The 13,617-nt window shown below is 45.9% G+C and overlaps 1 protein-coding gene across 1 annotated transcript; it reads left to right on the forward strand.

The window, feature by feature from the left end:
• Positions 1 to 312: 312 nt before the first annotated feature.
• Positions 313 to 9,995, forward strand: LOC311512154 (uncharacterized protein). Its single transcript, XM_084613212.1, has 7 exons — positions 313 to 398; positions 2,153 to 2,229; positions 3,258 to 3,611; positions 4,533 to 4,871; positions 5,512 to 5,711; positions 6,215 to 6,320; positions 7,923 to 9,995. Exons 2-7 carry the CDS (start codon positions 2,172 to 2,174, stop codon positions 8,606 to 8,608), a joined length of 1,743 nt encoding a protein of 580 aa, XP_084469338.1. The 5' UTR covers positions 313 to 398; positions 2,153 to 2,171; the 3' UTR covers positions 8,609 to 9,995.
• The last annotated feature ends 3,622 nt before the right edge of the window (positions 9,996 to 13,617 follow it).

The following is a 13,617-nucleotide window of genomic DNA, read 5'->3' on the forward strand; positions in this document are numbered from 1 at the left end:
GGTCCTGCTTTGAGCAGGGGGTTGGACTAGATGACCTCCTGAGGTCCCTTCCAACCCTGATCTTCTATGATTCTATGGTACGCCCACAGTATGGCAACAGGGCCAAATCCAGAGGAAAAATCTCCTCCCTGCTCCTGCTTGAGATTCCCTTGTTAATCATCCCAGGATTACATCAGCTGTTTTGGTCACACAGTCACATTGGGAACCCACATTCAGCTGATTATCCACCATGACCCCTAAATCATTTTCAGAGTCCCTGCTCCCCAGGAGAGAGGCCCCCAGCCTGCAAGTTGGGCCGACATTCTTTGAATACTAAGGAGGGAGTGAAGAAGTGTTAAACTGCTACCTTACTGCTTGGCCACCATCCTAGTTTTACTGTTTTCTGAAGGCCAGGTCTTGTAAGTACACCAAACCTTGTCTTTTCAGGGCTGTGACATTAGTTATATGAATGCTTTTGTAACAATTTATTGGCTCTGCTAATAAATAACCAGAGGAAAAAAGAAATGAAAAGGCAGCATGTTCAAAACTGACTAAAGGATGTACTTTTTCATGGAACAGTGAACTTGTGGAAATCCCTGCCACATGATGTGGTTGAGCCCAGGACCTGGACAAGATCTGAAGAGGGATTGGACGGTTATCTGCATAACAGGGAGATCCAAAGTTAGAGGACTTAATGCTAACAAACATTTTGGAAGTGAGACTGAACCACATGCTTACACCAATCTCGAGTTATAAAAGATTAGCATGAGACTGCACAAGTCGGGCAGACCATCCACAGCTGTGGGTTTCGTGCAGCTTCCTCTGAAACGTCTGGTGAGAGTCTCTGTTAGGGACAGGGCACTGGACTAGATGAGCTGTGGGTTTGAGCCAATCTGGCATAAGAACATAAAAGTGGCCAGACTGGGTCAGACCAAAGGTCCATCTGGCCTAGTGTCCTGTCTTCCCACAGTGGCCAATGCCAGGTGCCTCAGAGGGAATGAACAGAACAGGAAATCATCAAGTGACCCCTGTCGCCTATTCCCAAATTCTGTCCCTGCCCATCCTGGCTAATAGCCACTGATGGACCTATCCTCCATGAACTTATCTAGCTCTTTTTTGAACCCTGTTATAGTCTTGGGCTTCACAATATCCTCTGGCAGTGAGCTCCACAGGTTGACTGTGCGTTGTGTGAAGAAATACTTCCTTTTGTTTGTTTTAAACCTGCTGCCTATTACTTTCATTTGGTGACCCCAAGTTCTTGTGTAATGAGAAGGAGTAAACAACACTGCCTTATCTACTTTCTCTGCACCAGTCATGATTTTATAGACCTCTGTCATATCTCCCCTTAGCCATCTCTTTTCTAAGCTGAACTGTCCCAGTCTTATTAATCTCTCCTCATTCCATCCCCCTAATCATTTTTGTTGCCCTTTTCTGAACCTTTTCCAATTCCAATAGATCTTTTTGGAGATGGGGCGACCACATCTGCATGCAGTGTTCAAGCTGTGGGCGTACCATGGATTTATATAGAGGCAATACGATATCTTCTGTCTTATTATCTGTCCCTTTCTTAATGATTCCCAACATTCTGTTCCCTTTTTTGACTGCCGCTGCCCATTGAGTGGATGTTTTCAGAGAACTGTCCACAGTGACTCCCAGATCCCTTTCTTGAGTAGTACCAGCTAATTTAGACCCCATCAGTGTATATGTGTAGTTGGGATTAGGTTTTCCAGTGTGCTTGACTTTTTTCATTTTTTTCACTTCTTAATTTTAACATCCTGTGGTGTCTGAATCAAAACTTTTCAGAACTTGCAATTTCCTGCAGGATGGAAACTGCATTTCCCTGATCAGCTCTGGGACAGTGGCAGGGATAGAATCCACTTCTCCAGCATTGGCATGCAGGTTCCTCAACCAGGGTGCCAGCTTTTCTCTTTCTGACATCCCCTGCCTCAGTCACTATACACCTTCCATAAGACAGGGGTCCTACAGACAATAGCCTGGTTCATCACACAGCCCTCCTCCACTCTCAGTCCATCCCATGGACTGAACAGGTTTTGCTGATTTTTATGGGGAGCTCCACCACCTCCCGGGTGAGAGAAAGGGGAATCAGATCTTGGGGTTACAATTCTGAAGTTAATGGTGCTTTGGACAGAACCTCTTACTCTCTCTCTTGCAGATGCCAGCCTGTCTGCAGCATGATGAGGTGGGAGCCCCGCTGGTTGATTCGCTTGGTTACATTGTGGACTCTCGGTGGTACGTATTTCCTGCTTTGCTCTTCTGCATCTCTTAAGAGATTAATATAGTCTTCTTTATACACACACACACGCTCACGCACACCCACAGCTTTCTTGCCATGTGCCTCCTTCCTATCCTGAAGTCAGTCCTTATCTTTGATGATAGTGCTGCAGAAATTACTCTGCTGGTTTTGTCACAACTGAAAGATAAAATGGCCTTTTCAGGGAGATTAAATACAATACAGAAGAATAACTAACCATTCCAAAGGAGTTTAACTTAAGTATTTACAAGATGCCCACTACTGTGGTATCTGGGCACCTTGAAAAGGCTTAAATTGGATCAATAACAATGCATTAATTGTAAAAATCTCCAGTGTGACTTCTTAAGTATACTAAGGACTAGTCAAAAAAGCAAAAACAAACAAACAAAAAAACATTTTTTCCCCTCTATGAAAATTTTTGAACAAAACATTTTCACCCAAAGCTTTTTGATTTTTCCAGATTTCAGAAAGCAAAGAACAGAATTTTGCATTTTGGTTTTAGAAAAACTGAATGTCTAAAACCCGAAACGTTTCTGGTTTTTGGCTGAAAATGCTTTGTGATGCCTCATAGGAGTTGTTGTCCTCACGTCCTCATTTTCCTGTATGGGCCAAGCTCCCTAGCTGGACTACATCTTCCATGATGCACCATGTCCAGGACTCGATGAGGCATCAGTTGAAAATTTTGGTGGAAACTATTTTTCCTTGTTTTTTATAGAATATTTCCATAGGGGGAGGGAGAGACATTTTTGACCAGATCCACTAATCTACTCAGCAGCTGAGGTCCAACTAACAACTGGTATTTAGAACAGAGGAATATTGTATTGTGATTTTTAACAATATATTATTTATTAATAATGAACTATGTAACCACCGTGTCTCTGTAGGAAATGGAACAGACCTTTCACCTGTGTGGTAGGTTTTTCAAAGAACCTGTACAAATATCTGGGGAGAGAGAGGGGAAACAGGCTGAAGTTAAAAGATTCTGGCACCTTTGCTTGCCTTTAAGGGGTTGCTGGAGCTCAGTCACCCGTCACTGCTCAGTATGGAGAGAACGTCATCCTGAACTGCACCTTCCCTTTCATATCTGGGGTGAAATTTCAGCGCTTGATTGTCACCTGGAAGAAGGAAAGAGACAACGGACCAGGTCTGCTGGTCCACAAATACTACTGGGGGATGGACCAACTATATAAACAGGACAAAGATTACAAGGGCCGCACACGGCTTTTCCCAGAGCGATTCCCTGAAGGAAATGCATCCTTACAACTCCATAGTGTCCGCATGCAGGATGAGGGATCGTACTGCTGCTATGTCAACTCTGAACTGAACTCAACTTCTAGAACGATGCCACTCTCAGTGATAAGTATGATGGTGATTCTTGTGCACTTTCCTAGCATCTGACGAGCTTCCATTCTCCAGTGCGGACTCGCCCTGTCACGGCCCCGGGCACTATGATTACATGGCTGTGTCAGAGGCTGTATAATTCTCCTCTGGGAAAAGTTGTGGCATAAATCATTGATGGTGCTGCATAAATCAACACCAGTTGTGCCTGTTAGACACCGCCCATTGCAAGAGGAGGTGTAGTGCTGGACCACTCCCTGGGTATTTGGAGGCACCTTGCACATCTCCAGTTGTGCCGGCGGAGAAAATAATTGGCTCTCCTGCTCTCTGCATGAGAACTGAAACGTGTTAGTCTAATTAGAGTAACTGGGCTCAATATGGGGGTAATTAGGTGGAATTTAATGGTCTGTGCTATACAGGAGATTAGACTAGATGATCTCCCTTAAACTCTGTGAAACTCTGCCTTTCCACACAAGTGTAGGTCACACTATCCCACAGTGTCTTTATCCCCCCTCTAGTGCCTGTTCCACGTAAAATGAGAACAACCAACTACTGCTGCCAGGTAAAGGAGTTACTCTTTTAGCTCATGCAGTAGAAACTTATGTTTTTGGCACTGAAAGTGTCGAGGTCCCATCCCCACTGATATCCCAATGGTGGGGTGGCTGGCATGGTTGTTGTACACATTTTTATAGTAGTAAATTTTGGGGTGGAGGAACATGGGTGAAGAACATATTTTTCCCTAGAGAAAATATTGACAGAGAAATAATATGCTGTGAATTCTTCTTAGATTATGCAAAATCTGTTTATGGGCTGTTGTGTGTGTGATGAGTAAGGTTCTTTGTGTGTTTTGTTGGTGGAAGTTTTCTGAAAAATTAAACAAAAATATTTGGCAAAAAGTGTGGGTGGAGCTGGGATGAATAATCCCAATTTTCTTCTCTCTAAGGGGAGATTCAAGTAGAGGAGACCATCAGCGCTCAGCAAGGGGAGGACGTCATCATGAACTGCTCCTTCGGACCTGTGTCAAACCTTCAACTATTGAACATCACCTGGAAGAAGGGATCAGATCTCCTGGTTCACAGCTATTTTTCTCAGCTGGACCAGCTGGAAACACAGGATGAGGCTTACCGGGGCCGGACCCAGCTGTATCCGGAGAGATTCCACGAGGGAAATGCGTCCCTGAGACTCAAGAACGTCCGGCTGGAGGACAAGGGTTTCTACACCTGCCACGTCAAGCCGGAACTGGGCAGGTTTTCCATGCGAATGAGAGTGACCGTGGAGAAAGGTAGGGCTCCACTTTCAGAATGCAGCAAAATCCCAAAGCTTGGTAGCCAGGACCATTTGATCAACTCAGACGTATCACTGGGTTCTGAACTAGCCATAACTACTCAGGGAAAAGACCTGGACAGCTCAGTGTAGGCACAGGGATCTTGTAGAGCTGTAAATGGCACTGGAGGTGGGGGCTGGGGAATGGAGGGTTTGATGGGGATGCACAATGCGGAGACCAGATGGAACTGGAAGAGGAGGGTTGGGGGGATGGTGTGAGAGAGGAGTGGGGCTAGGCAAGGAGGGAAAATGGGAGGGGAGGGCGGCTGAGTAAGATGGATGAGGGCTGGGTGACAAGGGAATGGGAGGGAAGGGTGGGGGAGGTGGGTGATGTGGGAACGGGGGGCCAGGCAGGGTGGGGGAGTGGGATGAGGAGGGCATGGAGGCTAAGTGTGGGGAGGAATGGGAGGGGAGAGTGGAGAGGCTGGATGGGTGCGGGAACGGGAAGCGATATTTCCATTTGCCAGTCTGGCTATTATATTCTATGATATGAAGATGCTGCAGAGCTCCTTGCGTATTTCAAAGGGAAGGATTTTGAAATTTCCCCTCTCTCAGTTGTGTTTTTAGGCATCTCTTGCAATTATTTTTGTCTCTTACAGCTCCTGAGAATGCCCACTCATCATGGCTCTGGCTTCTTCTGCTTTGTGTTACCATTCCACCACTAATATATATTATCCTTAAGAGCCGCTATCCTTCCCTGCTGCAGTCACTCAAGAATCTGCAGCCATTTAGACCCTGGGAAACCCAGAAGTCAGGAGTATGCACCACAGCCCCACACCCCCCTGATGACTGCCTCCAGGTAACTCTCCAGACCATTTGTATTTCCTTCTTTGTTTGTGTATGTGTGATGGGCCCTGTTCCAGAGCCCCAGTAACACCACCCAGGAGGACAACTGATTTGTGAAGAAGTCTGACCTCAACATCTACACTGCTGTTTTTAGTGCCGTAGACTCGGGCGCCGAGACTCACTGCCACAGGCTTTAAACCGCAGTATAGATGTACCCAGTGGCTAAGGGTAAACAGCTTGAGGGGACCTGCTCTTCTAGGTATTACTATTAGGGTATGTCTACACTTGCAATTGAGCAACAAAACTCCCTGCGAAAGACCCTGCCAACAAAGCGAACGCCGCTCGTGGAGGGTAGAAGTATTTAGTCAGCGAAAGTGCCAACAAACAGCGGCTACACTGCTGTGTTGACAAAGCCTTGTTGCTAAAAGCTGTGAAGTGTAGACATAGCCTTGGAAATATTCTTTGGTTCCTAACAATAACCAATTTTCTTCCTCTTCAAATATGAATCTTTTCTAGAGGCCAGCCAGGAATGAAAATCCAAGACCTCAAAGCCATGGAATCATCCAGAGTAGGTCTGAAGCAGGGGACCATGAAAGGGGGACACTGAATCCCAGAGAAGAAGGTAAAATAATTCTGTATGGAAGAAGGTGTGTTTGGGTGCAAGAAGAAAAGCTAGTTCAAAGATGCATTGAGGCATTTTGATTTAAAACTTGTCAGTGATGGAGAATCTACTATGACCCCGAGTAAATTATTCCATTGGTTAATTCCCTCGCTGTTAAACACTGATGCCTTATTTCCAGTCTGAATCTGTCTAGCTTCAACTCCCAGCTGTTGGATTGTGTCAGACCTTCCTCTGCTTGACTGAAAAGCCCGTTATCCAATATTTGTTGCCCACACAGAATCATTCTTGTGGCTCTTCTCTCACCCCCTTATCAACATCCTTCTTGAATTACAGACATCAGGATTCCGGCAAGTTGGGACACATAAACATTGCAAGAAATGTCCCTTTTATTTGAAATATTATTTTACACCTATCCATTGTCCAGCTAGCTGGAAGGCAGCACAGTTCATGGTGTGTTAGTTCCCCACCAATATTCCTGTGCATTTTCATAGACCAGCACATGTTTTTAATTTCTCTAGGTCACACTGCATTATTCCTATGTCCTCATCGGTGTTTGCAGCTCAACATTGAGTTAGAATGGCCTGTGAATTTAAATAACATGCAGTTTCCTCCCTTCTTCTAGATAATTAAAGGACACATTAAATAGATTGGAAGCCCTCTGGCACTGTCTCTCTATAATATGGCCCTAATTCTGGAAATATATGGCCCCAGTCCTGCAAGCTGATCCGTGACAGTGGTCCATGGCTCATAAAGACTTGTAAAAGGCTTTGCAACTCTTCAGGCAAACCTGGCCTTGTTCATGGCTTTATGAACGTGAAGAGACTGCAAAGTCTTTTGCAAGTCTGGGCTGACCTGTAGCGAAGCCCTCATAAACAAGGTTAACTGCATGTGATTTCAGTGGACCTGATCAGTGACACTTAAACCCTTTTATATCACTCCAGCAGCAAAAGATGAGTGATAAATTACATGTTACATCATCTGGGCCCAGTGTTTTGTAATTAATTGCCCAATCCAAAGGTACAGCCAAGCAGTGCTTGGCACAGAACCCGAGATGGGGGCAAAAGTGACTATATGCCATATTTGTGTTCCCTGAACCCTGTGGCAACTAAATGCCCTAAGGCTGTCCTAATTTATGTTCTCTGCTAACTGACCCCAAGGGGTTGTTATGCTGGTTGAGGATAGCCAGATCACGGCAATGCACATCTGATGCCCTGGGCACACTCTAAGAGGCTTGTCCATCAGGGTGTTGGGAGTGGGGTGGCATAGAGCCACCAACGGTAGCTCCACAAAACTTGGGGGTATCTTCAGCTGCCCAATGAGGGCAGTTTTGTGACTCCTTGATGCAACCAGAGCAGAGCAAAGAGCCTGGGATCTGACCCTGTGAGCCCAAGACTTCCCGAGTTAGTGGAAACTGTGCTTTTGTGGGGGATCGGGAAGGTGTTGTTATCAAACTCCTTTAACAGACTGTTTCATAGTTTGCTGCAACTCACCTCTAGCCCCCAGAGAACGATGCTGAAGGCTGTAGCTTGTGCAGAGAGTTTAGTATTCAACCAGTAACTTTAAAGCAAAGAGTAACCAAAATATTTCTCCTCCTTTTTGAAGACTGTCTGCTGGAGCCCAAGGAACGACTCCTATGTCCTGACGGAGACAGCACCAATCTCTCTCAAGATGGTGGTGAAGAACTAGGGGCTGCTTCTGGAACAGGAGACCTTTCAGACTCAGTTTCTGGTTCTCATGAGTCACTACCAAGCACTGGGCTTAATATTGCTCTCCTGGGAGAGACAGGCTGTGGGAAGTCCTCCTTCATCAACGCAATTCGGGGCCTGCAAGATGAAGATGACAATGCTGCCCGGACTGGGGTGATTGAGACAACAAAGAAGAGGAAGTCTTATCAGCATCCCAAACACCCAAACGTAACGATATGGGACATGCCAGGAATCATCCTGGGGAAGTTTTCACTGGACAGGGACATCGAATTGAGCAAGTCTGATGTGTTCCTCATCTTCTCCTCTGACAACTTTACAACCCTCCATGCCAACCTCGCCCAGGAGATCCAACGAATGGGAAAGAAGGTTTATTTTGTGCGCTCCAAGGTGGATGTGGACCTGTACAATAACAGAAGAAAGAGAAACTTCAGTGAGTCAAGAATCCTGGAGCAAATCAAGAACACCTGCATAGAATGCCTGGAAAGAGAAGGGCTCCACACCCCACGGCTTTTTCTCCTTTCTCACAATGAATACGACCAGCATGACTTTCATTGTCTAGCAGAAGAACTTGGCTGTGCCTAGAGACTTGAATTGTGTCTCCATTAGGGGGCTTGTGTCCCAGGGAACTTTTGGTGCCAACAGGTGCATAGGGTTTTACAGAGAATCCCCTGGGTCAGATCTATGCATAATAATTCACTGAAGGGCAGCATGTGAGGTCTGTGCCAGGAACCAGTCACTCAGGTGGTGAAATGTGTGTGCAGATAATATTTAAGGAGTTACCTATATTGGAAATTATGTTCTTGGAGTTAGGGCTGGTCGTCAGGAAGTCACATTCTTCCTGTCTGAAAGGAACACCTCTGAGGTAACAGAGAGCTGTCTCCTTGTCTGGCCGTGTGTGTATCATCTACCTTGCACTTTGAGACTATTTGCATATTATGCTTGGCACTAATCAAGAGCTTGTGAAATCTACAAGAAAGGAAATCAGGACGATGAAACAAACAGCAGGCAGAGGGTGTCCTGTTTTTTTAATGCAGACAAAGGATTGTTTGGGCGTATATAGGGAGGCCAAGGGACATAATGAATTCTTCACCATGGAGGCAAACTGACAGCATGCTTGTCTCAGGAAAGGGGTGTTCCAGCCAGCCTAGCTGCAGAGATTTTGGGTGAGCAGCACTCTTCCAAGGCGTGCGAGTACCTTGTTAATTAAGTCTAGACTCTAGAATGTGTGTTGTAATTTTACTTTGCTTGTAACTTATTGTCATAATGTGGTCTGTTTGTCTGGGGGACTGTGTGCTGAGCCTCATGGCCTGCTAGGCAAGACTGAGAGCTTCTTAATGAGGCTTTGATCCCCAAGCTCTTTAGCACCCATCAACCCTTAACCAGGCAGCAGGGTTACTCAGGAAGAACAGAGGTTTCAAAAGCCCACTCCTAAGCCACCAGAGGAGACAGCAACCAGGAGCAGCTAACAGGAGTTTTGTGAGGGAGTTGAGAATGAGGGGCTAGACATACTTCATTACCATTCTTTACACTTAAGGTAATAAACCCTCCCTACTAAGAAAAGAAAACAGCAACAAAAGAACCCACTGCAGGAGTAAAAAGAGAACACAGGCAGACGACCAGCAACAGACTGGGGGGCTATCCAGTTAATTGCACTGAATACATCTGTAGTAGAAAGAGAGAGCCTGAGGCATGGGCCTGGTGCAAAGCCTGAGGCCTGAACCAGAGTAAGTACAAGTTATGCTCTGAGCAACTGTCAGGCCCTGTCAAAAGCTGTTGTTTGCCTGCAAGTCGATGTCCGGGACACAAACTCGGCACCGGTATTGCTAGCATTCCAGCAGGCCAGCACAAGAACACCCCAACCTCGCACACGATAAAATGGTTTGACAGAAGTGATGAATAGAGATGTTTTGTCTGAAACATTGGGAGGAAAGTACAAGGGGAGGTAACAAAAATGTCAGGAAATGCATAAGGGGATATGTAAGTTTATCTCAAGTTGTTTGTTTGTCTCAGTCTATAAATTTTGGAATACCTTGCCTTAACCCTTTGTCTGGCCTAAGGCAGTGGAAAATCCCACCACTGCCTGAGCTGGTTCGTTGTTATGGGCATACCTGTGTTAGTGTACCTGCAACCATTGCACTGGGGCATTAGCACCGTTCTTCATCAGCAATAACCTAGCCAGATGCCTTCACTACTAAACAAAGTTTATGATCTTATTGGGAAGTTCAACCGGAGCCTGCTGTATGGGCTATCTGGCCAGAGCCAGTCTAGCACACAGAAAGAACCCAAACACACAGCCGAACATCTGACAACATCAGCATGTGTGATTTCCTGCCTTATGGGTGGGTGGCATATGTGTGCATTCAGTGCAAGGAGATCTTGGTCCTCAGAGACCGTGTACGGGTTTTGGAGACCAGAGTGACTGAACTGGAGGTGCTAAGGGGGACAGAGAGGTAAATAGATGAGACTTTCCGGGACACAGCAGAACTGTCCCACCCCCAGTCTGACAGCCTCTGTGCTGTTGAGGAGGATGAAAATCTCAGAGAAGGAGAACATCCAACTGGAGCAGAGTGAAACGATCCCATAGTTGCGACCCTCCTTCCAGATGAGGATACCTCCCAGCGGGAGGGAACTCCAGTTATTAGGAAGAGACAGGTGTTAGTAATGGGAGATTCAATCATTAGAAACATAGAGAGCTGGGTTTGCAATGACCGGGAGAACCGTATGGTGACTTGCCTGCCAGGTGCAAAGGTTGCGGATCTCTCGAAACATCAAGACAGACTTATGTGTAGTGCTGGGGAGGAGCCGGTGGTCATGGTACATGTAGGTACCAGTGACATAGGGAAGGATAGGAGAGAGGTCCTAGAGGCCAAATTTAGGCTGTTAGGTACGAGATTCCAGAGTAGCAGCCATGTTAGTCTGTATTCACAAAAAGAAAAGGAGGACTTGTGGCACCTTAGAGACTAACCAATTTATTTGAGCATGAGCTTTCATGAGCTACAGCTCACTTCATCGGATGCATTCAGTGGAAAATACAGTGGGGAGATTTATATACACACTGAACATGAAACAATGGGTGTTACCATACACACTGTAAGGAGAGTGATCACTTAAGATGAGCTATTACCAGCAGGAGAGCGGGGGGGGGAGAAAACCTTTTGTAGTGATAATCAAGGTGGGCCATTTCCAGCAGTTGACAAGAACGTCTGAGGAACAGTGTGTGTGTGTGTGTGTGGGGGGGAATAAACATGGGGAAATAGTTTTACTTTGTGTAATGACCCATCCACTCCCAGTCTCTATTCAAGCCTAAGTTAATTGTATCCAGTTTGCAAATTAATTCCAATTCAGCAGTCTCTCATTGGAGTCTGTTTTTGACGTTTTTTTGTTGAAGAATTGCCACTTTTAGGTCTGAGATCGAGTGACCAGAGAGATTGAAGTGTTCTCCGACTGCTTTATGAATGTTATAATTCTTGACGTCTGATTTGTGTCCATTTATTCTTTTACGTAGAGACTGTCCAGTTCGACCAACGTACGTGGCAGAGGGGCACTGCTGGCACATGATGGCATAGATCACATTGGTAGATGTGCAGGTGAACGAGCCTCTGATCATGTGGCTGATGTGATTAGGCCCTGTGATGGTGTCCCCTGAATAGATATGTGGACACAGTTGGCAACAGGCTTTGTTGCAAGGATAGGTTCCTGGGTTAGTGGTTCTGTTGTGTGGTGTGTGGTTGCTGGTGAGTATTTGCTTCAGGTTGGGGGGCTGTCTGTAAGCGAGGACTGGCCTGTCTCCCAAGATTTGTGAGAGTGATGGGTCGTCCTTCAGGATAGGTTGTAGATCCTTGATGATGTGTTGGAGAGGTTTTAGTTGGGGGCTGAAGGTGCTAGTGGCATTCTGTTATTTTCTTTGTTGGGCCTGTCCTATAGTAGGTGACTTCTGGGTACTCTTCTGGCTCTGTCAATCTGTTTCTTCACTTCCGCAGGTGGGTATTGTAGTTGTAAGAAAGCTTGATAGAGATCTTGTAGGTGTTTGTCTCTGTCTGAGGGGTTGGAGCAAATGCGGTTGTATCGCAGAGCTTGGCTGTAGACGATGGATCGTGTGGTGTGGTCTGGATGAAAGCTGGAGGCATGTAGGTAGGAATAGCGGTCAGTAGGTTTCCCGTATAGGGTGGTGTTTATGTGACCATCGCTTATTAGCACTGCAGTGTCCAGGAAGTGGATCTCTTGTGTGGACTGGTCCAGGCTGAGGTTGATGGTGGGATGGAAGTTGTTGAAATCATGGTGGAATTCCTCAAGAGCTTCTTTTCCATGGGTCCAGATGATGAAGATGTCATCAATATAGCGCAAGTAGAGTAGGGGCGTTAGGGGACGAGAGCTGAGGAAGCGTTGTTCTAAGTCAGCCATAAAAATGTTGGCATACTGTGGGGCCATGCGGGTACCCATAGCAGTGCCGCTGATCTGGAGGTATACATTGTCCCCAAATGTGAAATAGTTATGGGTGAGGACAAAGTCACAAAGTTCAGCCACCAGGTTAGCCATGACATTATCTGGGATACTGTTCCTGACGGCTTGTAGTCCATATTTGTGTGGAATGATGGCGTAGAGGGCTTCTACATCCATAGTGGCCAGGATGGTGTTATAAGGAAGATCACCGATGGATTGTAGTTTCCTGTGGAAGTCGGTGTCTCGAAGGTAGCTGGGAGTGCTGGTAGCGTAGGGCCTGAGGAGGGACTCTACATCACCAGACAATCCTGCTGTCAGGGTGCCAATGCCTGAGATGATGGGGCGCCCAGGATTTCCAGGTTTATGGATCTTGGGTAGCAGATAGAATACCCCCCTCTTCCCCCCGTTCTCCTGCTGGTAATAGCTCATCTTAAGTGATCACTCTCCTTACAGTGTGTATGGTAACACCCATTGTTTCATGTTCTCTGTGTATATAAATCTCCCCACTGTATTTTCCACTGAATGCATCCGATGAAGTGAGCTGTAGCTCACGAAAGTTTATGCTCAAATGAATTTGTTAGTCTCTAAGGTGCCACAAGTCCTCATTTTCTTTTTAGGTACGAGATTGAAATTCAGGACCTCCATGGTACCCTTCTCTGAGATGCTTCCAGTTCCACACGCAGGGCCAGTTAGGCAGAACTGCAAGGTCACAATGCGTGGATGAGACCATGGTGTGTGTGTGGGGGTGGGGTGGGGGGGTTTGTAGATTTATTAGGAACTGGCAAAACTTTTGGGAAAGAAGTAGACTATAAAGGAAGGATGGGCTCCACCTAAACCAAAATGAATCAGATTCCTGGTACTTAAAATTAAAAAGGCCATAGAGTGGTTTTTAAATTAAGGGCTGGGGGAAAGTTGACAGGTGTAGAGAAGCATATAGTTTGAACAAAGACATCCCTTAGCAGATGATCTATTAATGGGGATTGTCTATGTCCTAGTAAGGAGGAGAGGATGAAAGATAAAAGACGGGTAGTATCTGATGAGAAACAGTCAAATGAAAACAGTCCTATTCAATTACATCACGAAATGGCAGACAGCTAAAAAGTGACAAGTTTTTAAAGTGCTTATATACAATTGCTAGAAGTCTAAATAAT

The sequence above is a fragment of the Lepidochelys olivacea genome (assembly GCF_965140295.1).
Source record: "Lepidochelys olivacea isolate rLepOli2 genome assembly, chromosome: 24".
NCBI classification, from domain to species: domain Eukaryota; kingdom Metazoa; phylum Chordata; order Testudines; family Cheloniidae; genus Lepidochelys; species Lepidochelys olivacea.